The 23,071-nt window shown below is 50.7% G+C and overlaps 1 protein-coding gene and 1 pseudogene across 5 annotated transcripts in view; one reads left to right on the forward strand and one right to left on the reverse strand.

The window, feature by feature from the left end:
• Window positions 1-20,017, forward strand: part of TSC22D3 (TSC22 domain family member 3) — a 59,846-nt gene extending 39,829 nt beyond the window's left edge. For 3 of the 5 annotated variants that reach the window (XM_059051347.2, XM_059051350.2, XM_059051351.2), the window contains exons 3-4: window positions 17,274-17,325; window positions 18,477-20,017. In XM_059051347.2, coding sequence (XP_058907330.1) covers window positions 17,274-17,325; window positions 18,477-18,707 — 283 coding nt within the window. In that variant the 3' untranslated portion in view covers window positions 18,708-20,017. Of the gene's footprint in view, window positions 1-16,143; window positions 16,543-16,877; window positions 16,908-17,273; window positions 17,326-18,476 lie in introns of those variants that run through there. The other 2 variants (XM_059051348.2, XM_067023681.1) reach the window with 2 other exon arrangements.
• On the reverse strand, window positions 4,592-5,441 carry LOC131748812 (COP9 signalosome complex subunit 9 pseudogene; annotated as a pseudogene).
• Window positions 20,018-23,071: the final 3,054 nt, after the last annotated feature.

A 23,071-nucleotide genomic window follows, 5' to 3' on the forward strand; every position in this document is an offset into this window, starting at 1 on the left:
TGTTTCAGTGGGGAGGGGGAGGGGACAGCCAAGGCATCAGCTGGACAGGGAAGCAGGTTGGCATAAGAAGCTGGAATTGTGGATGGCTGAGTGGGGGAGGGGAGCTATTCAGGGAGTTGGCCTGGAGCCAGGGGCCAGTCCCAAGGGGGTGAGCAGAGGCTTGAGAGCTCTGGGCCCCATTCCAGCTCCTGACCTTGAGTCACCATGCAACTCGGCACTTTTCCTACCTCAGCCCAGACACCCATCAAGTCTCTCTTATCTCAGCTTCCCGTTTTACAGAAAACTGTGTAAAAGTTACTCTCTTGACTCCTCCTGACCAACCCTTCCCTTCCTACATTCCTTACCGCCCCCCCCACTCCATCCAGCATCCTGCAAGCCTCCTGAGCCTCCCGGAAGCTCTTGCCTACTGCCTTCGGTCCCAGAGCCTGTGCCTCTGCAGTGCAGGCTGCCCCTCTACCTTCTGGTCCTGAGGGCAAGGGCCTGAAGGCCTCACCCAGGCTTTGGCCTGGGCCTCTCCACTCAGAGGCACAGCTGTAAAGAGCTGCATCTGAGGACATCAAGGCTGCAACTGTTGGAACTGACAGCAACCTTAGAAGTCACTTTTGCCATTCCTTCCTTCCTTCATTCATTCAGTTATTCCATTCATTGAGCACTTACTATATGCTCTGTTATAGGCCCTTGGTATATGGCTTCATGGAGCTCCCAGTCTAAATGGGGGTATCATTCATCAAATAAGCACCAAAATAACTATAACTTTGCAGGCTTGAGCCTCTCATTTTACATTTACGGGAAACTGGGACTCAGAGTGGTTATGAGACTTTTCCAAGGTTGTTCCAGTAGCCAGAGGCAAAACCAGGCCAGACTCCTGTCTCCTGACTATTATCCCAGTGCCCTGTCTACCATGCTCTGGAAACAATACAGCATGAGTGTAAGGGTGGAGCATTTATCCCTCCATGCAGACCCAGACTTGACCTATAGTCAGAGTAGCACATGGCCTACTTGGCAAGATTTGAAGGTCACTGACGATCAGTCTCCCCCCTCCCACTGTTGCCCCCACCCAGCTTGTTCTCTGCCCACCTCCACACCCCCTGCCCATGCCTGAAATTATACCACTGACTGAAATCTAAGGGTTAGAGCCCCATGATCTGGGGAAAACCTGTTAAGCTACTACCTACCACCTACACAAACACATCTCCCTGATTTATCCTTTAGGATGGGCTGGGTACTTATGATTTGGGGGAGGGAGACTAAGAGTCCCCCTTAAAGGGGGCATTGCTAGGGAAGACAGGCCACTGAAAACAGTAGTGAGGGGCCCCATGGAACCCTAGGCAGCAGGAGGGCACAGGTCACCTGCAGGGACAGGCAGGAGGAAGGTACCCGAAAAGGAAGCAAGAAGGTTCTGAAGACACACTCCTACTTCACAGTTTAGCCTGGGGGCCAGCCCTGCACCAACATTGTGATCAGTGACATTTTTTTTTTCAAAATACGTGTTTACATTTGGTCTTTCCTTATACTGGATTATACTGAGTCTTTTGTCCCTACCTCAGCCTGGTGTTGAGTAGTTTGTACTTATTTGCAATTAGGAGGGGCCTTCCCTGTGTCTGGTCAAGCAGTTGCCCTTAAACAGTCTGCCAGGCCTGAAATGAAATGCAGATCCATCCCATCCTGGCATGCTAGGGGGACCCCCCTCATGGGAATCCTTTAGTCAGTGGAAAGAACCAGCCCCCACCTGGGGGGCTTCCCTACACTAACCCTGATAAAGGCCTGTTAATCATTCCCCTGCAAACTGTGCTGAAGGGGGTTCAGCACGAATGGACATTCATGCCAAGAATGCAGCCCTGCCTAGAAATCTCAAGACAAAGCTAAATGCCCAGCTAGAGACAGCCTGGAGCTTTAGAATCACACCCCGGAGGTTCACATCTCTCCTGTGCCACTATGTGCTAGGTAACTCTAGGCAAGTCACTTAACCTGTCTGAGCCTCAGTTTCCTCATCCACAAAATGGGCCTAATGATAATACGATACCCAATTCCTACTATTAGTTATCCATAACTCTTGACAACGTTCAAAAGGCTAATGGATATACTCTTAGCACAGTGCCTGCTAAGTAATCAGTACATGGGAGCTACTGAAGTTATTATTTGGACCAGATGTGGCTTTGAGATCTCTCAGTGATAGGTCAAGACCTAACAGTGGTGCATCCCTGCCCTCTTGTTGAATTAAGGTTTTCATATGTCGGGTTTGCTTAAAGCAAGGCCTACCTGCAGGGCATTCCCTGAGCTGGTGATTCATGGGTGGGATGCATTCCACCCACCTATTTTAAGCTGTTCAACATTTTCTTCCCCTTGACATGGACGTGTTTACACAGAGGAGGACGGTCCCAGTCAAAACAAGATGAAAATACACTGCTGGCTGGGAGCCCCAGGCTAACTGGTTTCAGGTCCTCTCTCAGCTGTCAGCACCTCACAACAGAGCCACGGGGGTGGGGGAACCTGCCCAGCCCTACTCCCCTGCCTCCCTCCATCGGCCCAGCTCTGCCTGGTATCAGGCAGTTGGCCATCATCTGGTCAAGCTAGAGTGGGGTTCTGGGGCTGAGGTTTTGCCAGTTTTACAAGGGCAAGAAGGAGGGGTGCTGAGGGGCAAGGGCTGCCCTGGCCAGCTCTGGTGTGAGTGTTGTGTCTGCCGCCAGGGTCGCCTGCTACACAGGCAGAGAAGGCAACTGCCAACAGAGAGTGGTGGAAAATGGCCAAAGAAAGCTCCCCCCAGCAACCTGACCTCCTGCCTGGCATTTCCCACACTGGACTCATTCCTTTGGGTCAACAGGAGGCTCTTGGTAAAAAGAAATTACCCTGGGGAAGGAGAACCCATCAACCCCTTATCAGTCACAGAGCCTTCAATTTCTCACCTATGCCAACTTATCAATGAGTCAGTAGGACTTGCGGAGGAGATTTCCAGGGAGGATGCTTTGATGAGCTTGTAAACAAGATCCCCCGGATGGGAAAGCGCTGGAGATAGATACCCCCAGTAGGGCTTGGACATATACATATTACTGTTCCTCACGGCCTCTTCAGAACAGTTTGCTGGTGTTTACCAAGAAGAGCAGGAGAAAACAATCTCCCTTGTCATAAACTCTGCTACTCAAAGCTGCCCACTCAGGCAGTTTGGTTTCTTTACAGTGAGTCCAGGAATATTTGGGCACATTTGCCTGTCCCCTGAAAGCCTAAGGCCACCAGTTAGCCAGGACCCATTGTATGGCCCACCCCAGGCAGTACCCCCCTAGTCTATACTTAGTCAGCCTGGGTCACTTCTCCCAGAAGCCCCCCAACCATTCGGACCACAGTGAGCAGGTCATCATGTTCCTTCCCTGAGAAAAACTAAATAGTTCCCCTTCTGAGAAAGACCTTTCATTTTAACTGGGATCCTCAAGACTTCAAACCCAAGGATGACATTAATGGTGAGAATTTCCTTTATGTTGGCGGTCATCAGGGTAATTTTAGTCAGGATGGAGTTTTTATCTGCAACCCCCCCGCCACCGCTGCATCATTCCAGTTATATGGCTGTCATTTGCTCAGAATCAGGCTTGCTAGCCTGAAATCCCTCTTTGATGTTACTGCCAGCTGAGACTTGGCTGCCCTCCTCCTGGGCTTCATCACCCTCTACTGCTCCCTGTGGATGCCCTGTTCCCAACTGACCCAGCCCCTCCAGCTAAAGATGGAAACTGACCAAAGTCCCAGCATTAGTGCAGAACCAGGAGCACACACACGGGTGAATTATCCCTTTTATTGAAGAGGTCTGGCCTTGGTTCCAGGTCATTAGTGGCCACTTACTCAATTAAATTGTGTTTGGGTTGGGCTTTCCAAGTATGTTTGATTTTCACCAGTCTTTCGTGTTTTTTAACTGCAGAGTTGCTCTCATACAGTGATTGTCCCCAAATTAACATGTTAACGGGGGGCAAATTCATGAATTTGCCTATAGTTCTTCCCTGTGGAGGCCATTAGCCAAGTTCTAATACTTATCTAAACCTTCTCTTTACTTATTAAGCACGTGTTTATGGCATTGAGACTGCGTGCCAGGCACTAGTCCAGACTCTGGGGGCACCATGATGAATAAGATAAGCCCCTGCCCTCGAAGAGCTTGTATTCTAGTCTAGAAAGCCAATCACTGCTCACTTGAGACCATTTGCACTGTCCACTTCCAGTAGTCATGATCTTATCTCGCTGTGCCTTCAGTCCTGCTTGAAAGACTAGGGGTCCTGCTGATTACTGACTGTGCCATTGGAGAAGCTCTCAAGGACAAAACTTTATGCAAGTTACAAGTCCTTTGTGAGGGAAGGATTGCTAAGACCTTCAAGACGTGAAATTTTTTTTAATAACATCACTTGTTTTAATTGAAGTTAAGAACAAAAGCTGGTCACATTCAGAGATTAACAGGTCTCATCCAAATGGTTAAAACCATCTTCTCTTTCTTGGTTAACCATCTCCTAATTTCAAGTGATTTCCACAAGTTCTCTGGAACCATCTGAAATTGTCCTTTGAGGAGATCCACCGTACCACCGCGTGGCAAAGCTTGAGCAAACGCATCGTCGGACGCACCTCACTGGATATCATCATCATCAAAGAGATTTTCAGAATCATTAAAAAAGTCTGCATGAACTGCCTTTTCATTGACTACCAAGTCCATCAGGAGCCCTGTGCTGCCTCCTGCCTCGTCCGGATCCACGTAGGGCCCGGCACGCTCGGGAAACATCTCGTCCACCGCCTGCTTCACCTCCACCTGCCAAGACACTAAATTTTGAATGTTGCTTCCATCTGAACATCAGTCCCTCAGACTATGCCCTTCCCCATAGGCAGTACCCATAACTTGTGAAATCATGCAAACAACAAACTGGAACTGGACAGGAAGTTAGAAATGCTGGACTTTGAAACAGCATTGATAGGACTGCTCATTTGGTGAGCTATTTTGCCAACAGCATTTGAGGACCAGGGCCCTTACTCATCATGGCACATATCGCATTCACGTGGCCCTTTTTACTACCTGAAAAACTCAGCTATGCCGCCTACAGGATATCAACCATGTCTGGAAACATAGGCACATGTATACATTGTTGTCAAGGACATCATCAGTCTGCAAAAACGATACAATATTATCTCCATTTCCAGACTTTGGGGAGTCCATAAACATATACACCTTGTGTGTTGTTTATGTGGAGCAGGGGGGCATCATTCCCATTTCGTCAACGAGGAGCTAGCAGCATAGGGGGTTTAGAAGCCGCCTAAGCAGTTCTGGGGGCCTGGTGGTAAGGTAGAAAAGGAACTCCGGCCTTCTGACATATTTTCTGCCCACTTGACCTAGTTCATTTAGAATGGGTGTGGAGCTGCGTTTCTCAGGGAGCACCTACCCTGGCATACGCACTGGGAGAGTCCCTCTCAATTCTTCTTGTCATTACTCTCTGTCTGAGGACTCAGCTCCATGGGCCAAGCCCATTATTGCAGCAGCCTATTGTTAGAGAGAAATCACCTGGTGACAAGACAGATGCCTCTGGACTGTCTCCCAACTGTGTTCAGGCCCCACTGCCCCCAGATGTCCAAGAAGTGTCTGTGAAACTCCCTTTTCTCAACTGCTGAGCTAGTAACTGTCTATACTTGGCCTTTCCTCAGTTTCCATGTTTACTTTAGCTCTTCTGCAACTCTGTCAACAAACGCCACAGTATTATTAGTTTTAGCAAATAACAGGATGTCAGAACTGTTGACCGGGATTTGTTACTTTGCTGTTAGAGCTCTATCCTAGGACACAGGGGCCAGTGTTCCTCTTATTTTTTTAAGGTGTATGAGCTTTGGCAGGAAGCCTTTCCCAGGCAGGCCCACCGAGCTCTGCTCAGTCTATATAGGCCTTTAAGGCTGCTCACTGCCAAGGCTCCACCCACCAAGACCTGGGCCCTTCTGTCTTTGCTTGGTGGTACAAAGACATCTGTAAGTAGATTTTTCAAAAAATCAGTGCGAATACTTTGAATTTTCCGTTTTTGTGCCTTAACCCTTACAGTCTGGCAGTGGCCTTTGAAGGAAGTCTGTACTTGCTAAAGCAGCTTCGGGGCTTAACATTCATGTGGAGAAGAGCAAAGGGGTGGTATTTTAGGCTGGCACTAAGAATTTCCAGGCTTTTGACCCAAAGTATCTTTCTCTTCCAATCCAACCCCCAATACTGCCTGTCTCAAGGAGCAAGAAAAGAGGTTAAAAGGGTCACTCTGATGCTGACAGGCAACCAGGAAGTCCAGGCCTTGGGGGAAACATAGCCTTTGTTTATTTAAGCCCCAAACCTAGCAGGCAGTGTAAATTAAACATAAAAATAAAATAAAATACCGAGACACAGGCCGGATGCGCACCACAGAGAGCAGTGAATTCCCTTGGGAGAGGGGAGTCAGTGAGCCTCAGGGGCACCCTCCTTGCCCCGGAGGCGAGGCGGAGGCGCGCTTGCAAGCCATGGGATGGGATGCAGCCGGTAGGGGCAGGGGAGCGCAAGGCTTGGCTCAGGGTTGGGATGGGCACGTTTGCAGAGATCCTGGCAAGTCTTTGTAGTCAACCCCAGCAAGCTCCTGAGGGCAGAGTGAGTCACAGCCCTCCAGCCAACCTCGGAATGGATCCACGTTTGACCAGGCAGGGACAGCCACAGGGCTGGAGGAGAGCTGGCTTTTGTTGAAGGGGGGTGTAGGGCAGGTTAACTGACCAGACTGTGCTGTTGGAGACAAATCAGCCCCTCCCCGTTCTCTCCCTCTCTCCGGGTTCTTCTCCCTTCCCGCCCTGTGATGCCTGCCCCCCACGCCTCCAACCTCCCAGGCCCAGAGTTCCCACGGACAGCTGTGAAGTGTCTTAGAAGCAATCTGTTCCTCATAACAGAGAAGCCAAATTTGCCAAAGGTTGATTTATAAATCAGAGCAAGTTTGGGTTATCTTTCTAATAGCAGCTCTCATTCACCTTCTGATCAAGTTTTCAGGAGTGAGAGGGAAAGAGGTAGCCAAACATGACAGGGAAGGAGATGACTGAACAGATGTTAGGCTCAGAATATGCTGAACCCCATAATCGTGTGTCATACAGAGTGGGTCGTGGTGACCGTGGCACTTTGGGGAGTCTTCGGGTAGATCCTGTCTTGGCTCTCACCTGTAGGCCAGTGGTCCCCAAAAGCAGCCACAGACGTATTCCACTAGATTTTCTAGGGCTGGAGCCCAGGACATCCGTACTCTCCTCACCTGGACCCACGTCTTTCCCTCCGCAGCCCACCAGCAAGGTGTACCTGCTGTGTGTTTAGTCGTTTTCTGATGCTGATCCACCACTGACTACTGTGTTGAAAGTCATACAGAAATTCAGTTCATCCCCATTTAAGTATTTGTAGCTGATAGTGGCAGAATGTGGTACTTTCCCGGGGCTTTTGCATTGGAAGAAAAAACTTTCCTAATTCCTCAAAGTGTAAAGCATTCCATTATAACTCAAAGGTATGACTCTGAGGGTGACGTTTGTAGGCACTGCAGTAGTCCGGCCAGGCAAACAGCTTGGACTGAGAGGAATTTTTCTCAGTGCCGTTCAGATCACACTTCTCAGGTCGTCAGTCACATGTGACATCTATGCCAGGACTGGCTCTCTTTAGAACTGTCCTCGTGAGGAGCCTATGGGAATCATTTCCTAGGCATCCACATGATTGATTGCACACAAATGGTGCTTGTTTTTTATTTCTCTTTCATTTGAGTGTGTGATTGACATCTTTGAAAACTGTGGACCTGGCAGCACCAGCACTTCCTGTGCCCGGTGTACAGTGTGAAGCGTCAAGCTGGATCCCCCTATGCCCACCTGACTTCCACTCCAAGCTTCCCCCAAGAGCCTGTCACCTATGACCCCTGCACAGCACGCAGCCAGCTCTGGATGTCAGAGAGAGCAGAGGCCACGGCTTGTGACACTCTGACTGGGTCTACAGTGTCCTGCCTTGCCACTTTGCCATGTCCTGTTGCTCTACTACCCCTTTGGGGGTCACGAAGCTGGCATCAGGTGAGAGAGAGAGAGACAGAGATGGAATGGTGCCCTCTGCGTGCCTAGCTCTGTGAATTAGACATTGTCAAGGGCTGAACAGGTGTCTGCATAAACGTGTGTGTGTGTGTGTATGTGCGTGTGCTTGTGTGCCGCTCTTTCTTCTTGATGAGGTGTGTGTATTCCTTGTCAGCGGTTCTCAAACCGGGCAGGAGGCCTTCCTTAACCTCTCCCCGCATGCTTTTGAGCTGCCTGGCTCTGTTCCCATGGCTGGGGCTGGGTGGGGGGCCCCCAGAGAGGAGCTTGCCTTGTTTCTCTCCTTTCTCTTCTCGGACTAGTGTGTCCCCTGCCCCTTCCTGCCACCGCCCCCCCACCTCAGCTGGGCTGCCTTCTTTCCATCTAGGAAACCCAAGGGAGGGGGGAGGCGGCTGGAGAGCCAGAGGCCCATTGCAATTACAGAGCCTCTCCTCACAAGTCACAGAGTCCCACAACAGAGGATCAAGGAGCTACCTCAAGTGAGCCCACGGTGAATAGCTCCGCTGTGAGTTAAACAAGGGCCGCGGGCGTACAATGTGAGAGCCTTGGGAGGCTCATAATGCTTACCCATCCTGGCCCAGGAGCCCCCCGCGCCTGAAGAGGCCGGCGTTATTACCGTCGTTTTGTTCCCCAGGGAACCTGGACCACTTCAGAGGTCACCCATTCTATAGCGGGGCCCACAGGGGAGTCAGGTGCTGCACCTCGGAGCCCCTGGCCTCTTCACAGGCCCCGTGTCTGCTGGCTCAGCGTCCCCAACAAGATCCTCCTGGTTCTCGTCTTCCAGGCATTGCCAGTAGTCCCAAGTCCTTCACATACCACTCAGAGTAACCCCGGCAACTGCCAGAAAAAAAAAAAAAAAAAGGCTTGGAATTTCGGCTCTTGGGACTGTTCCATAAAGCACAAGGACTGGGGAGAGGCCCTGCCAGTGTGTCCCTAGCCCGGAGAAGCTGGTGGAGGGCTGGTGCAGACAAACAAACATGGAGAGTGGCCATGTTCTTGCTGCTTCCTTTCCCAGCCCCTGAGAAGGCTGTCGAGGGCCAGGATTCCCAGCAGGTGGGCCGTGATGCGGGAGTTTACTTGCCCACGTGAAGATGCTCGATGGTCTGGGAGGGCACTATAGAACAAGGATAAGAGCACGAGGAGGTAGCCAAAGAAGGCGGGCCAAAGAGGTTGACAGATGGAGGCGACCCCTCCCCGTGCTAAACATAGACCCCCTTCTCAGAAGGAAGGGACTGGCAGCTCAGAGACCCTTAAGGACCTGTGCTTTGTTCCCCTGCTTTACAAAGGAAGGGAATCAGAGTGAGGAACCCTGACACTGTTGGCCACCATGTCAGAGGCGCCTTGGGGTCCCACAGAAATTCCAAGTTTTGTGGCTGCTATGTTAATCCCCAGCTAGATGGGCATGGACCAAACGACAGGGTGGGGAGAAAAAAGGCGGGCCTGATTCTGAGGACTGAAGTGATGCCAGGGGTGATGGCGGTGGTGTGGCCCTCCCAAACCCTAGGCTACCCTCCTGAGCACCCCGAAGCCCTAGGCTTTTTCCTGAAGTAAACATTTCACTGAGATCTAACCAGTAGGTAGACTTCAGAGTTCACCACAAACCCAGGATATTCTGGAAGGAAGCACAATTGTTAACCTGCACTACCAGTTTGTTTGTTTGTTTGTTTGTTTTTACTTTCCCTGAAATGTAGCTTGTACTTTGAATAGGCAGTCAATCAACTTTGAATTGAGTTGAGTTGAATTGAATTGAATTGAATGATAATGGCAACTAGTGTTAGGTGGAGGAGGGGATTCCATTTACCGAGGTTAATTTGACATTCTCTTTTTTCAGGAATATCTGTTTCATACTTGTAGATGGGTAATGGGGACGGTGGAAAATGAGAAGAGAGCTTATAAAAATGATGCAGGTAAATTTTCCCAGCTGCAAGGCAAAAGGAGAAGGGAGACAAGCATAAATATTGATACAACGTTCATGAAATTTAAGATCCACTGAGCTAAATTGCATTCATTCCTGGATAACGTTGCCAGTACTTCCAGTCTTGCTGAGATGCCAGGAGAGACTACCTATCCCCCATAGTTAGCCACCAAAGTTGGGGTAACAAAGGTGACTTGACAAGAGCCCTTTTTGACTTCTTTGAATGAGGGCGAGTGGAGTGGAGTGCCTTGTCCAAATGGGGTTTGGTTCTGCCTGTCAGCCCTAGTGTCACCCGGAGATTGTTTGTGGAGCTCGCATTGGATCCTGTCTAGGAGGGAGCTGAAAGGCACAATTCATTGCTCCTGCCATCATTCAGTGCCAGGGTTTGGCCCAAATCAGTTGCTAGAGCCACTTTTCCAAGACAGTGTCCCTCTCCACCACGATTCCCCTTGGGCTCCCTGCCGCCCACTACTGCCTTCTGCATCTACGTGCGCATCCTCCTCCCTGTTTTCCTGCCCCCCCAAAGTCAACGTTCTGGGCCCTGGCCATGCAGGGCAGTTCACGTGACCCACAGAGGACAAGGCACTTTGTCGCCGTCTTTCCTTCTTGCTTCCCTCCTTCTGGACTTTGGGGATTTTCCATGAGGCCAAAGTAAAGATTAAGTGGCAGCATCCTTCCTGTCTATACTGGAGTGTGGAACCGAGGGGAAGAGAGAAGAGTGAAGCCAGCACAAATTAAATGATGGCATTTCAGCCTCCTTATTCCCCCCAGCCTCTTCAGAAAAAGGGACAAGTCAGTAATTAGAAGTAGACAGAGCTTCAGGCAGAAGGGAGCCGCCGTGGAGGGGTAAACGGGGAGGGTTGTTTTGCAGCCGCCCTGTCAACTGTGCTAACACTCCGGTGCTCGGTATCCTTTTTGATTTCCTTGTCCAGCTCCTAACACAGCGTTTGCTTGGTGGCTTGTCCCACACCTCTCGCATCGTGTCTTTTCCCGCTTCTCCTGCCACAAGACCCTGTGTTTCGCCGGCAACATTGCCGAGCCTTGAGGGGTAGAACATTCCCTGTAGAAAATAAGGAAGACTTGCCTTTAAAGAGTTTCCTTTGGGCTGCGTGGTACACAATGCTTTGAGTGTGACAAAAAGGGAAGTGAGATGTTCCCCCTCCTCGCCGCCCCCTACCTCCCGCACCCACCCTGAGGCTGCCTCCCACCCCTCGGCAGCGTGCTGAGGTCCTGCCCACAGGTTCTGAGGCCCAGACTGCCCAGTCTCTGTCTTCCTGCGCTGTGGGAATCTGAAATAGGAAGGGCTCTTGTCCTAGAGAGTCTGGCTTTTGAAGTGGAAGAACAGTGATGATGTTGAAACACTTCTTCCACTTCAAAGGGAACAAGTTGGCTTCCAGGGCCACCTGAAATGGTGGGAGTTGACCCCATCCTCCTCATGCCACCCTCCACCTAGAAGGTCACCCTGAGAGAGGCAGGGCCAGCTGTGTCTGTTTAATCACGGAATCCCGTAGCTGTAGGCCTAGAACCGAGAGCTGACAAAGGACCTGGCTCATCAGCTGGGTGCTGTGGCCCCGGTGGCTCTGGGTCCAGCCTACCATGTAACTCACAGGATGGAAGACAGGAAATTTGGAAACACACATGTTGGAGTTGCTGTGCTGTTAAATCCTTAGGCCACTGTTGCCTGCCTGGGGCCTACCTCCAGAGACGCAAGGACGCTGAGAGCCTCATGGATCAGCACTTTACTCAGAAAAGTTAGATCAGATCACAGATACCCTATACAGCACAAGCTTCCACTCACTGCAACATTTGGCTCAGCTATTCTGGGCAGAGGAATTTTCCGGTGTGCCGAGGGTTACACAGAAAGCCTTTTGGGTTCCTCCAACTTCTCCTTCTCCCCCTCCTATCTGCCCCTGTCTCCCCTACCCCTGCTGTTTGAAAATCTTTCTACAGGGACATTTAGGTTGGTGGTATTCCTTTAGCAAAGCCTGAGATCCAGGGATCCAGCCATTATTTGCGAACTGAGAATCGTAAGGCCTCAGAGTGAGCTCTTCTCACTATTGGTTGGTGAACTAGAGGTGCAGAGGGGATGAGAGATTGGCTGAGTGTGGTCTGAACCTGGGACATCCTTTCAAAGTTGTTTTCCTGAAGCAAAATCCCTGATATGACCTTGTTTTCTTGTTGGTTTCATTCTCCTAAAAGCTGAGCACTGAAGGAATAGGGGGGAGAAAGAGTTAATTAAGGGCGCCAGTTACGAACTGGAGATTGACTGGACTGTGATTATTATTACGAGACTCCATACCTAATTTGGGGCGCTGTGTAGTCCATTCTGGGAGCCACCTGGTTGGATTCATAGTTCCTATTTCCTAGGCAGAGAGGGCTTTCTTTGAGGACTGCGTGGCTGCCTTTTGAAATAATGCAGGTGAGCAAAGCCCTGTTATAAAGCTCATTTGGACACTTTGGATATTCTTCCGGTCTCCCATGCTGCTGGAGTCCTAGGAGTACTTCCCCTGCCCCTCACCTTTTCTTCCTCTGCACTACTTTCCTGGCACCTCCAACCCATCCCCCAACTGCCTTGACTCACTCATTCAACAAACCTACTCCCTGCCCCCACTAGTAAGTGTAGTAAGAACAAACTTGGTCTCTACATCAGGAAGACCTGAGCTGGGGTCCCAGCTCTATAATGTATTAGCTGTGCTACCACCTTGGGCAAGGTAGCCTCTCAGACCCTCGGTTTCTTCATCTGTTAAATGATGGTGACAGCGCCTACACCACAGGGTTTGTGACTCAGCCAACACAGCGCCTGGCCCATAGCCGTTGCTCAGTTAATGGTAGCTGTTATTGTCAGTGGGTCTCAAACCGAGCTTATTTCTAATTGAAGTATAATTAATGTACAATTCAAACAGCCTTGCTAGCAAACTTCACCTGTTTTTGTTTTTCCCTCCCCAAACTATCTGGATTTCTATGCCTGTCTCCATATAAGGGAGTCCCCATTGAAGGAGCTGGTTTTTCTTCTGTCCTATGCCCTGTTTTCCTGGTGGTGTTTTTTCCCTGCTGACCCGGCTTATTTATCTCTCTTTTTTTCTTTTCATCATCTCCCTTGGAACTTGGGGTAAGTAGCAATAGTGAGTTGAGGAAAGATTTACAAGCCAATGAAAGGTCAACTCAGACTCTTCCTGGACCAAGAAAGCTCTATGTGACACAGAGGGCAGTTTAATATACCAGGGAATTCCAGTATCAGTTAAGCTCTGGATTTAAGAAGGTTTGTTTTTTATTTTTTGCTCAGATAATGTTCTTGATGACCTATAAATGTGGTCTGCACTTTGTTCTGTCTACTACACGCAGCTTAGCGTGAACACCTTGTTCAGGGAGTTTGTGACCTGAAGATAACATGATATCCTGAGATTGGGATTGTCTCCCAGCTAAACTGGGGTGAAGGAAATCACCATCCTGGGTCGGTGCAGTAGGTTTGCTTGGGTAGATCTCTTTGTCAGTCCTTTGCAAATAGAATGGCCCTTGTGCATGTATTACCACTGGTGGGATCCAATGGGAGCTCCACATCATAGTGAAAAATGTTGGCTGTTTGGTGGCATGACTGCACGGGCAGCCTGAAGAAAATTAAGGCCTTCAGACTGGGCTTAACTGGGGCCTTGGCCAGGGTGTCTGTGCCAGGTACCTGGTTAGGTGAAATATCCTGAAGCAAATAATAATTACCTTCTTCGTTGATAAGAGGCCTCAGTACTTTTCCAGTAGCTTGATTGCACTAGGGTATTTCTTTGGACCATAGCCTGAAACACCGACTGATTCATGGGTACTGGCCCTAACTTCATCCAAACTACTGTATGTGTGGTGAAACCCAATGTTCTCCTCATGGCCCTGAGTTGGTGTAAATAACACTCCCAGTTGCATCACCTGTCTCTTGTTTGGTCTAGGTTGCTCCATCTGGCTGCAATTCTGCTTCTGACCACCAGGTGGCCTCACTTAGGAAAGAGCAGGATAAAAGGACCTCAAGCCTCTGATGGCTTTTTTTTTTTTTAAGCTTGACGCTTAAAAGAATGAAAATATATATTTTTAAAATTTATTTTTATTTATTTATTTATTAACATCCTTATTGGAGTATAACTGTTTTACAATAGTGTGTTAGTTTCTCCTTTACAACAAAGTGAATCAGTTATACATATACATATGTTCCCATATCTCTTCCCTCTTGCATCACCCTCCCTCCCACCCTCCCTATCCCACCCCTCTAGGTGGTCACAAAGCACAGAGGTGATCTGCCCGTGCTGTGCGGCAGCTTCCCACTAGCTATCTAATTTACATTTGGTAGTGTATATATGTCCCTGCCACTCTCTCACTTCGTCACATCTTACCCTTCCCTCTCCCCATATCCTCAAGTCCATGCTCTAGTAGGTCTGTGTTTTATTCCCGTCCTATCACTAATCTCTTCATGACATTTTTTTTTCTTAGATTCCATATATATGTGTTAGCATACGGTATTTGTTTTTTTCCTTCTGACTTACTTCCCTCTGTATGACAGACTCCAGGTCTATCCACCTCATTACAAATAACTCAGTTTCATTTCTTTTATGGCTGAGTAAAATTCCATTGTATATATGTGCCACATCTTCTTTATCCATTCATCTGTCGATGGACACTTAGGTTGATTCCATGTCCTGGCTATCGTAAATAGAGCTGCAATAAACATTTTGGTACATGACTCTTTTTGAATTATGGTTTTCTCAGGGTATATGCCCGGTAGTGGGATTGCAGGGTCGTATGGTAGTTCTATTTGTAGTTTTTTAAGGAACCTCCACACTGTCCTCCATAGTGGCTGTATCAATTTACATTCCCACCAGCAGTGCAAGAGTGTTCCCTTTTCTCCACACCCTCTCCAGCATTTATTGTTTCTAGAGTTTTTGATGATGGCCAATCTGACTGGTGTGAGATGATATCTCATTGTAGTTTTGATTTGTATTTCTCTAATGATTAATGATGTTGAGCATTCTTTCATGTGTTTGTTGGCTATCTGTATATCTTCTTTGGAGAAATGTCTATTTAGTTCTTCTGCCCATTTTTGGATTGGGTTGTTTGTTTTTTTGTTATTGAGCTGCATGTGTTGCTTATAAATTTTGGATATTAATCCTTTGTCAGTTGCTTCATTTGCAAATATTTTCTCCCATTCTGAGGCTTGTCTTTTGGTATTGTTTATGGTATCCTTTGATGGAAGTATGTGTAACTCTTAGTAGGCAACAATCACCTCATTTTCCCTGTGACTTGGAATCTGTTTGTTTGTGAAGTACCCTGTAACCCCGTGTGTGGCTGGACCCATCACAGGGCGGGTGTTCTCCTGGGACGGTTTATATTTAGCCTTGGTTTGTAGTTTTGCTGTCATTTGCTGTTCATAGGACAGTAACAAAATCTTGTTTTTAAAAATAGAACATGAGATCCTGGATGATGCTGAATAGGGTGTTGAGACCAAAGAGAAAAGGGCTGGCATCTTGCGGTCACTGCAGTGCCCACTCCCCTACTGTCTCCTCCCCACCTCCTCTGTCACCCGCCTGGCCCCCAGCTGCCCCCTTGTACATGTTCCCCCACTCATCTGAGTTCCTTGACACTCACGATCTCCTCCATACATGCACACTGGCATGTACAGATTAGCTAGTCCGTGCATGCCACAGATCTGTTTATGTGTCAGTACATGGACAGGTACATCCGTAGGAGGAGGTGAGTGGATAGATGCTGGGGATGGGGGCAAGCTGGCTGGGTGAGGGGACATGCAACTGACAAAGTCTGTGTGCAGGAGAGAGGCTGAGAAGGCAGGCACCAGGAAGGAGTGAGGGTCCTGATGGTGAGGGCGGGTGTCCAGGGAGGGCGGCCTGTGATAGCACTGCAGAGACACGGGAGGTATGCTGGCTGACATCCGAAGAAGAGCTTTTAAAACCAGCGCTGCCCTCTACCGAACGCTTCCTACCTCCTGTAGTGGCATTTGTACTTCTCATTTCTCTAAGAAATCAGCTCCATTTGGTTTTTACCAATCTCCAGAGCCCTCTTTGGAGATGCCAGTTGGCACAAGAAAGTGCTGAACTGTTTACAGTCCCAGACTAAGGTTCAAGGAGGGGATGTGGTTTAACTGAGCCACAAAGCCCGGTACAGGACTCATTTGCATGCCGCTGACGCCATGTGACGCAGCCGGCTCCTCCTATATAAAGAAGAAGGAGCCGAAATATCTCCGAGTCTGGGTTGGACTGGCGGCCGTGGGGTTTGTGACACACCAGGTGACACCCCTCGAGTTACTTCCCTTCAACTCTGGAACGCCCGCCCGGCTTTGGGTTCGCTCGGCAGCCTTCGCCCCCTTCCTAGCCCCAGGGCCCGACGCGCAGAGCCCAGCCCCGTCTAGCGCGCCAGCAGCCGGCGGCCGCCCAGCCCAGCCCGCAGCCCGGCCAGAGCTCCCCGGCAGCCCGAGCCATGAATACCGAAATGTATCAGACCCCCATGGAGGTGGCGGTCTACCAGCTGCACAATTTCAACATCTCCTTCTTCTCTTCCCTGCTTGGAGGGGATGTGGTTTCCGTTAAGCTGGATAACAGGTAACCCCTGGCCACAGCTCCCGAGCCCCGGGCGCCGGCGGGGGCTGGGCAGAGAGCGGAATCTCCGAGCGAGCCGCGCGCCGCCGGTCCCCGTTCCCCGCGGTGCAGCATCCTGGGAAGGGGCGGGGGTAGGGGACGCAGGGAAGGGGGGGGGGTCACCGCCGCGCTGGGATCCGCCGTCGGAGCGTCCCTGCGGCCGCTGCGCCGTAAGAACGAGCTGTTGCAGCCGGGGGCAGAGGCAGACGGGTAGTGGGCCTGGGCTTGGCTGGGCTGGGCAGGGGGGCTGGCCGCGCGCCGTGCGCTGCTGGGGAGCAGGCCGGAAGCTGCCGGGCCGAGGAGGAATTCCTAGCTAGCTTCGGAGCTCGGTAGGTTTGCCCAGGACCTTCTGGGCCGGCGCCAGAATGGGCTGGCGGCCGGGGACTCCCTGGGCCGCGCGCCCCCATTGTTTGTATGTCGCTGAGCAGGCCTCTCTGGCCCGTGCGCCCCCGGACCCGCGCGCTGTTCCACGCGGAGCTCTGGGCGGCGGCGGCGCGGAGCCGGTCTGGGTGGGGAGGTGCAGCTTCCCGCAGGGGCCAGAGAGGGACCTAGGGACAAAGTGCCCGGAACTTCGGACCAGGGAGGCGATAGAGAGGAAGAGCTGGGGCAGGTGGAGGACTTTGTGGCCACCGCTGCCAGGTACTCAGACTGGAACCAAGTGGGTAACGCGGTCGCTTTCCTTTTTGTCTTGGCAGTGCCTCCGGAGCCAGCGTGGTGGCCATAGACAACAAGATCGAGCAGGCCATGGTGAGTGGCATCACTGTGTCATTCCCATCCCCAGACCTGGCTACTGCTTATGTAACTCAGGGTGGCAGTGAGTGGGTGGGTGCAAAAGCCAAGAGCCTGAGGAAGCTGACAGCCTGCCTCGTATCCCCTTGGAGGCCTTAAGTAGAGTCCCATCAGAGTGGCACCTTTTAGGACATTTCCAGTCCACCCTTGCTGGATCCTCTCCTTTCCTCCTCCTTCTCCCATCCCAGGGCTTTGCAGCAGCCTCTGGCTCCCTCCTGGGCCCATGGCAGGGCAGGGAGCTCAGACCCTTGGATTTGTCTGCATCCCACAGTTGGCAGGGGCCAGAGCTCATTGGATGCCACCGCACTGCAGTGCCTCTGCAGAGCCTGGGCTGGGGTCAGGAGTTGGGAGGAAACAGGAAGCAAAGCACCCCACCCCTTCTCCCTTCTTCACAAGGTAGAGGTCATACTCTGCCAAGCAGCTAAAATGGCTGCAGGGGATTGGGGCCTCCAACAGTTTTAGCAAACACTTTATTGTGCCCCGGAGCCTAATGACAAGGCTCCCCACCCCCAGTGCAGTCATCTGAATTCAGAGAGGATGAAGCCATCCGGGTACCTTCCCCCAGGGCCAGTGTCCTTTCGGGCCAGGCTGCAGGACAGCTGCAGCTCAGTATGCTGGGTCCTGTGGAGAAGAGGAGACTCCAAAAGAGCCCATTATATTCTCCTGGTGGAGATGGGTAAAGCAGACCAACAGTACGGGGTGCATTGCAGGTGTTCCCTGGGATCTGGGCCAGCCGCGGGACCTTATGTGGAAATGGGGATATAGCATACCACCGCCAACCAGCAGAAGTCTCACCCAAAAGTCTCCCAGGAGGCCAGCTTGAAAAGTCATCAGAAACTTACGGTGGGGGGGATTCGTATGTAGTTCAAAGCTGGGCTCCCAACTCAGGCGTGGCCCCGATCATGCAGCTCTCCTGAGCGAGGGTTTAGGTGCTTCGGAAAAAGGGGCAGGAGGGCCAGGGCTGCGGGGCCAGCGTGCTGAGGGGCTGCTGAGGGAAGGCTGGAGCTTCCCAGCATGAGGGATAGCGCAGGTGCACCAACGGCCAGGAGAAGGTGCCGCAGAGGGTCTGCCGCGGCTAACAGATAGCTTTGTTGTGATCTCCGGGACAGGATCTGGTGAAGAATCATCTGATGTATGCTGTGAGAGAGGAGGTGGAGATCCTGAAGGAGCAGATCCGGGAGCTGGTGGAGAAGAACTCCCAGCTGGAGCGTGAGAACACTCTCTTGAAGACCTTGGCGAGCCCGGAGCAGCTGGAGAAGTTCCAGTCCCGTCTGAGCCCCGAGGAGCCAGCTCCCGAAACCCCAGAAGCACCTGAGGCCCCCGGTGGTTCTGCGGTGTAAGTGGCTCTGTCCTCAGGGTGGACAGAGCCACTAAACTTGTTCTACCTAGTTCTTTCCAGTTTGTTTTTGGCTCCCCAAGCGTCATCTCACGTGGAGAACTTTACACCTAGCATAGCTGGTGCCAAGAGATGTCCCAAGGACATGGCCACCTGGGTCCACTCCAGTGACAGACCCCTGACAAAGAGCAGGTCTCTGGAGGCTGAGTTGCATGGGGCCTCGTCACCCCAAGCCAGTGAGCCTCTAATGCCACCGCGCCCTGGGGGCTCCCAGGGCCTGGGCAACTTAGCTGCAACTGGCAGAGGAGAAAGGTAGTTTGAGACAGGCCGCCAGTTTGCTCCAGAAAAGTCTAAGGGGTCTGTTTTTTTTCATTTCCATGGACATCTTCAACAGCTTCACCTGACAACGACTGTCCTATGAAGAAGCCAGTTGTGGTTTAAGCAGAGGCAGCCTCTCTCTCCTCCCCTGCCTCGCCAAGGCAGGGCCACAGTTGGGAGGGATTGAGCCAAGTCAGCCTTCTGTTGGTTAATATGGTGTAATGCATGGCTTTGTGCACAGCCCAGTGTGGGATTACGGCTTTGGGATGACCGCTTACAAAGTTCTGTTTGGTTAGTATTGGCATAGTTTTTCTGTATAGCCATACGTGCGTATATATACCCATAGGGCTAGATCTGTATCTTAGTGTAGCGATGTATACATATACACATACACCTACGTGTTGAAGGGCCTAACCAGCGTTGGGAGTATTGACTGGTCCCTTATCTCTTAAGGCTAATTCTTTGACTGTGTCCATTTACCAGTTGATCCAGTTTGTCCTTTAGGTTAAGTAAAACTAAAGAGTAAAGGCAGGGAGGGGGGGGGGGGCACCCTCTTAATGCCTTGCTGCTGCAGCCTTTGCCCCATCTGTCCCCTGAAGATATGTGAGGTCCTCTTTTGAATGCCAAACCCACCATTCACTGGTGCTGACTACATAGAATGGGGTTGAGAGAAGATCAGCTGGAACTTCACATTGTCGTTCGAAAACATTTGTGTGTGTGTGTGTGTGTGTGTGGAAAACTTGCAAGTGAACAGAATGATTAGCTGGCCAGTGTCCTCTTGTGGACAAGGGATAGACAAGGGAATGGCTTTGACCCGACGGTGCCTGGGTGATGTGCTCAGGGAGCTTGTCTTCTAGGGAGTTCTGTGGCAGTGAACACTTTCCACTTTCTGACACCTCATCCTGATGTTATGTCTCCAGGATTTGGACTTTGATGTTTCAAATGTAGCTTGAAATTTCAATAAACGTTGCTCTGTTTTGTTTTTCTAAAAATAAACCTGGTGTCTTACTGAGTTTAAAATGGAGTGGGTGGTAGGGGCCCCACAAGTGGTCAGGGGCACTGGTTTTCTGGCTGTCCATTCACGGGCACCCCCTGAGTGGCAGGCCTGTGCTACAAGCCACGATCTTGTGTAACTGTCACAACACCCCCGTTGTACGGGTGAGGAGGCTGAGGATCAGCCCGTTTAAGTGACTTGCACAGAGTCACACAGCTGTTATGGCGAGTTGGGACCCATTATTCCATCCATCCCTCTCTCCTGCTCCTGCTTTCATATAACAGCTTCGGAGTGAGTGGCGAGGTGACTACTAACACAACTTCATCTCGAGGGGGTGATTCGGAAGGAAGGATACCCCAAGAAGGTCCAAAAGAGAAGGACAGGGGGTCCATGTGAGGAAGCAAGAAGAGGAACTGAACAAACATGAGTGGGCCCCTTCCCTCTTTTGAAACATCATCCGGATTACTTGGTGCATTCTCTTTAATATCAATCCACAGGAGACCCCTGACATGGGCAAAGGAGCTAAGAGGGCCTTAGCGAGGAAAGGACACAATGTATGCGGTGGCCCAAACCCCATCCCTCTCCCCCAAGGAAAGATGCTCTCAAGCCCTGCTGCCCCACTTGTCACTGCTGAAAGTTCACTCACAAAACCCACCAGCCTCGTGGGCATGGCCAAGTCTAAGGGTCCCAACTCCACCTCCCTCCCCTGCCTCTCTTTGAAGGTCACCCTCACCCATCACCCTTTCCCTGGCCCCATGTTTCTGGCATCTGGAGTCCTGCCGTTTCAGATTCCGGGCATTCATTGTCTCCTCCACCACGCCCTAACCTGGAGCCACTGTGGGCCCTGAGCTGTGTTCTAAGCCCCCTGGCTTCCCAGGGGAGGTTATCACCCCAAATGTGAGTGACTCCGTTCAATCTCAGCTTCCTATAACATATGCACCTCCCGCTTTGTCACTTGAAATTTAAAAGAACTCCTTGATTCTCCCGAGCCATAAACCTCAAGGACCAAGAGGTCTTGGCTCCCTTTCTTGCGCCCGTTGCTGCCTAAATACTTGCCAAACGTCAGGCTTCCTTCACCATAGAGGTCGTACATGTTGGCCTGTTCATTCCGAATCACTAAACTTCTTCTTAGAACATTACAAACGCCTGCTTGCTGGCCTCTCAGATCCCAACTTCCCTCCCTGATGCTCACCTCTCTACTCGTGATGCCAAGTTCATTGTCTGCACCTGCCCATTTGATTGATTTGGGGGCTGTGCAGGTTTCACACTTGCTGGAATGGACACAAACTGAATCAGGCAGCTACTCCCCTAGCTTCCCCCACCCCTTGCCCCAGCCGGGCCCTCCCCAGTACCCACTTACTCCCATCCCCTCCCCCTCTCAAGAAGAACTGAGAGACTTCTCGACTCGGGCTCATCGGCAGACTTCCCACGCCTTGATTTCCAGCCAAACAAGAACCAACAGATGAAAAAAGGAATCTCAGAAGATGCCCCAGCGAGCATACAGCCCTCTCTGGTCATCTCGCCCTTCCCTACGAGAAAGGGGAAAAAACATACCCACAGTCACACAGTGGGAAAGAGAGAACAACTTTGCTTCCTAGGCAACCGTGACTAAACAGAGACAAACACTGCAACTTGTAAGGCCACAGAGGTTGCTAGAGTAGATAAGAGGAACTTTGTGGCTGTTTGTTAGTCACATAGAGGAGCAGCTCTTCTTGTTGTTCCACAGAAAACCAAGCAGGGGTGGGGAAAGGCAAAAGAACACACGGCTCCTGGAAAGACCTTCACAGGCTTTGGGGTTCTGGGCTCAGCTGGTCCAGCTGGACCCAGAACAAGGAAAAGAACCAGAAGAGCAGCAGCTGTAATGGTCCCCTGCCTGGACATGCCCCCTCCCCCAGGACCCTCCTATCTATCCTCTCATCTAATCCTCACGCAGTAGGCCCTTAGAAAAAGAGGCACTTAAGATTCACCTCCATTTCACAGATAAGAAAACAGAGCCAGAGAGCTCCGTGCTACTCCCACGGCTTCCACTGATCCTATGGGGCAGCGGTTCCCACAGCCTTGTCAACAAGGGCTCCTTTTAAATGTCAAAACTCTTCTCAGATCTCCCCCAACCTGAGAGTGGTTGAACTCTTAGTATAGTCATACCTCATTTTATTGTGCTTCGCGGCTACTGCATTTTGTTTTTTACCTTTTTATGAATTAAAGGTTTCTGGCCACTGTGCGTCGAACAAATCTGTCAGTGCCATTTTTCGAACAGCATTTGCTCACTTTCTGTCCCCGTGTCACATCTTGGTAATTCTCACCGTATTTTAAACTTTTCCACTATTGTTATATTTGTTATGGTGATCTGTGATCAGTGATCTTTGATGTTACTATGACTCACTGAAGGCTCAGTTGATGGTTAGCGTTTTTCAGCAATAAAGTAATTTTTAATTAAGGTATGCACATTGTTTTTTAAGCCATAATGCTGTCGCACACTTAACAGACTACAGTATAGTGTAAACATAACTTTGATATGCACTGAGAATCTAAAAACTTCATGCGACTCACTTAATTACGGTATTTGCTTTATGGCCATGGTCTGGAACTGAACCCGCAGTATCTCCAAGGTATGCCTGGATTCTCTGAGAAAGAGAGAGAACACGTAATGACAAGCAGTGACTGTGAATTCAATGGGGCTTTTAAAGGAACTTACCTGTATTTGCCACAAAAGCATAGAGGTGGATTTTTTTTTTTTTTTTTTTTTTTTTTTTGCGGTATGCGGGCCTCTCACTGCCGTGGCCTCTCCCGCTGCGGAGCACAGGCTCAGCGGCCATGGCTCACGGGCTTAGTTGCTCCGCGGCATGTGGGATCTTCCCGGACCGGGGCACGAACCCGTGACCCCTGCATCGGCAGGCGGATTCTCAACCACTGCGCCACCAGGGAAGCCCGAATAGAGGTGGATTTGAAAAGCAGAACAGAAATGTGGGTGGTAGATTATTTACAGACAAAGACCTCAGGGGTACAAGGTGCAGGGCTCCCGGGCTGGAAACCACCACAGAAGAGGGTGTTTCTGG

The sequence above is a fragment of the Kogia breviceps genome, chromosome X, assembly GCF_026419965.1.
Source record: "Kogia breviceps isolate mKogBre1 chromosome X, mKogBre1 haplotype 1, whole genome shotgun sequence".
NCBI lineage: Eukaryota > Metazoa > Chordata > Mammalia > Artiodactyla > Physeteridae > Kogia > Kogia breviceps.